The 3,386-nt window shown below is 42.8% G+C and overlaps 1 protein-coding gene across 2 annotated transcripts in view; it reads left to right on the top strand.

Moving 5' to 3' along the window:
- Positions 1-879: 879 nt before the first annotated feature.
- faah2b (fatty acid amide hydrolase 2b) overlaps positions 880-3,386 on the top strand; it is a 19,630-nt gene continuing 17,123 nt past the window's right edge. For both annotated transcript variants that reach the window (XR_009709370.1, XM_061252120.1), the window contains exons 1-3: positions 880-1,124; positions 2,987-3,069; positions 3,213-3,349. Coding sequence is in view for 1 of the 2 variants with exons in the window: in XM_061252120.1 (XP_061108104.1) it covers positions 939-1,124; positions 2,987-3,069; positions 3,213-3,349 (406 nt within the window). In the remaining variant the exon portion in view is untranslated. The remainder of the gene's footprint in view (positions 1,125-2,986; positions 3,070-3,212; positions 3,350-3,386) is intronic.

Below are 3,386 nucleotides of genomic sequence, written 5' to 3'. Positions count from 1 at the left end.
GTCCAATACATTGAATCGGTCACGAACACGCTCATTTACCATCATTTATCATTAGCATACTGGCACGATTATTTCAACGACATAGCATCGTGTCATGCGACACAGGCATTCCCGACATAATATTGCTATGAAGCAACATTCTACCCTCTAACAAAATTAAACTATTCCAATGGACCATAGAGCGGAATAGAAGCTTCTAGGCGTGGTTGCTGCGTATGGATTTTTAACCTACTAACCTGCTATGCTGAAGCTTCGGTAAAATTGCTTGATTTGCGCCACGGCCTTCACGAGGGTCTTATGATTCGCGCCTGCCACCTTGTGGTAACAATCTGTAACTAGGGGACAACGATAGTGCAGTTGACCTTAGCATTCGGTGAATGAGCATGAAGAATAATCAAATCGCTCGTTACATTTATTTTAAGTATGTTAATTCCACAAGAGAAATACGAAGGTATAATTTAATAATATGCACTCGTTTGACTGTTTTAAGGTGAGTTGTTGATTATTTTAGCATATTTGTAGATGGTTTATTTCCCCCTTCGCTGGTGTATTTAGGGTGACATTTGAGTTTCGCTAGTGACAAGGAGCAATTCTCCATAGCGACCAATAGCAAGCATTTTTTAAATAGTCAAGTTCCAGTGACCTAATCAGACACCAATCAGATATAACTTCAGAATTTTTGGGGGAACTCTAACACTGGCTAGCGTGACATAATTTACAGTTCCACGTTTTGTGATATCGTTTTTTGTTTTTTTTTACTTCATTTGTTTAAATTGAGGTTACCAAAGGTATCATATTTCACCGGACAGTGGAATTTAGATTTGCGTATAGGAGCTGGACTATGTTAAGAGCGCTACAATGTTTTGCAGCCCGGTGCATGCTGGGAATGCGGTGGGGACTCAGGTACTCCGCTGTCCTGTCAAATTGATTCAGTTGACATGGCGCTAACTCGCTTCGAGCGGCTGCAAGCGTGGATTCTTCGCACTTTCAGTAAAGTGCTCCTCGTCCTCTTTCGGTTGCTCGCACCTCGACCGTCTGATGGGTCTTCCAAGCTCGCACCGATCACCAATCCTCTCTTGATGGTCTCTGGCACACAGCTGGCTCAAAAAATTCGCATCAGGGAGGTTAGTATGTATAATGCTAGGAGTTCATTTGCAGTATGAAATTACAGGCACCTATGTTCAGTTTGTACGCTATACAAGAGACTGTTTGCTTGGGTGTATTTCTTTGCACGGGGCTAGCGTGTTGTACCCTGGGAGATGTAGTTGTCAGTTGAACATCGCGTTATATACCTTTGCTTAGCCTATGCTAGCCACTGTTTTCAGTTAATAAAATGTGCTATAACAAATGATTCCGAAGGAAATGCGTTTAGAAATGATGCAATTACATGTGTGGACCGATACTCCTGAAAAACGAAACGAGGGCTAGCTGTTAAGCCTGTATTTATTTATTTATTTATTTGCCAGCAAGAGCTCAAATACAAGGCTTAAGGGGATTGGGTTCAAGAATAACGGGGAAGACCAGTTTTACAACTATGGTTTGATAATGATCTTTTTTCGACGTAGGCTATTGACTGTAAGTAAGAAGTAGTGGACAAGGAAAAGGCTGCTCCTTTTCACAGTGGATAGGAGCAGCCCAGTTTTTTTCCCTACTGGTTCCTACTTCCCGAAGTAATAGAGTTACGATGCAAGTAAAGCGAAAGTTGAAATGTGATTATTAGAGTGGAACAAGTCTTGTTTGAACTAGTATTCACTTAACGCCGAAAAGACAATATAACCCGGTATCAAAATGCCTTTTTCCATTTAGCATTGGTGGCTTAAGTTGAACTAAACATTTGAATTCTACAATGACTCATTTTCCTAAAATAACCACAGAGCCAGTTTGAATGACCATCATTTATAGATCCTGATAGCTGGGCTCCCATACTTGGTAGCTACCTGTCTCAGTCTTAGTCACCGGGGGCAGGTGACCGATAAGGCCAGACCTGTGTCAAAAACGCCTTTGTTTTTGATTCAAATAATTGTCTATGCTCTACTGAACTGGTGAACTGGAACCTATGAAATACTCTCAGAACGTACAAACCCTGCATTCTGGTCCTCTTGGTTGGCTCAGTTGCAACAGGCAAGATCAATCAGGCACAAAAAAGTATTTGAATCCAAAACGAGTCGGTATTTGGCTCCTGGGTGAAGCTTGGGGTGTTGCACATTAAAACCGTTTTCCAGAGAAGAATATAACTGTTAAAAAGATGTTAAAAGCTAAAAACACCACCAAAGATATCCTGCCTGTTGTATCTTGTACAAGTTGCTTTTATACAAGATTTATGACATCATGACAGCATTCATTGTCCCTATTATACACATCAGCCATAAAAACATTTTCATTCAGACAAAGTGCATTCAAATATGTATACTGAAAGCCAAGCTTGATCTCATCTTGGACTTAGACACTGTGCTACTGTTGGAAGCAGTGTTCCCATATGAATTACCTTCCTGAACATGGCAAGGCTACATCGCTGTGGCCAGGCCACTATGTGAGAGACATTACATTACATCACAAAGCATTTAGCAGACGCTCTTATCCAGGGCGACGTACAACGAAGTGCAGATCGAACACAGGAACAAGTGTCAAGAGGACCCTGCAGGACAGTACAGTTCCGAGTCGTGACCATACTGATACATTTGGAACCCTTGAAGAATACATGAACTTACAAACTGGCGTACAAAAGATAATAAAAGAAGAAATGAGAACAAATGACTAATAAAAACGAATGAAATGTTGTAAATGCAGTAAACATACCACGGCTGTCAGCTAGAATACCCCGAGTACAACAATACACTATCTAATGCAATACAACAGTATCTATAACTATATATAAGTGCCATTATAATCTATGGCATATACAAGGCTAATCATGGTGGTGAGGTAGGGAGGGAGGGAAAGGTGCAGCCTGAGGAGATGAGAGAGTAATGGTTGCTATGTGCTCCAGGTGTCTTCCGTGGAGGTGGTACAGGCCTATATCGACAGGATCGAGGAAGTCAATCCTCTTCTCAATGCTGTGGTCAAAGACAGGCAAGTCTCACAAGTGGTCCCGCCACTACTTCCAACTTTGACGTGTACATATGCGTTCAGGACACGTTGTTTTGAACGGATTGTCCCCTTGGATCTCTCTCTGGCCCTCTGCCTCGCCCCCCCTCCTCTCTCTGTAAAAACAGGTTCTCAGCTGCTCTGCAAGAGGCTGCCCAGGTGGACAGGCTGATTGACGAAGAGGAGGATGGTGAAGATGTGCTGAAGGACAGGCTGCCTTTGCTCGGCGTTCCGTTCACTGTCAAAGCGGCCGTCGCTCTCCAAGGTCACTGAGCCTGCCGCGAGCTTTGCATGTCGGGGGC

The sequence above is a fragment of the Conger conger genome, chromosome 8 (genome assembly GCF_963514075.1).
Source record: "Conger conger chromosome 8, fConCon1.1, whole genome shotgun sequence".
NCBI lineage: Eukaryota > Metazoa > Chordata > Actinopteri > Anguilliformes > Congridae > Conger > Conger conger.
This window is presented reverse-complemented; position numbering and strand designations above follow the sequence as displayed.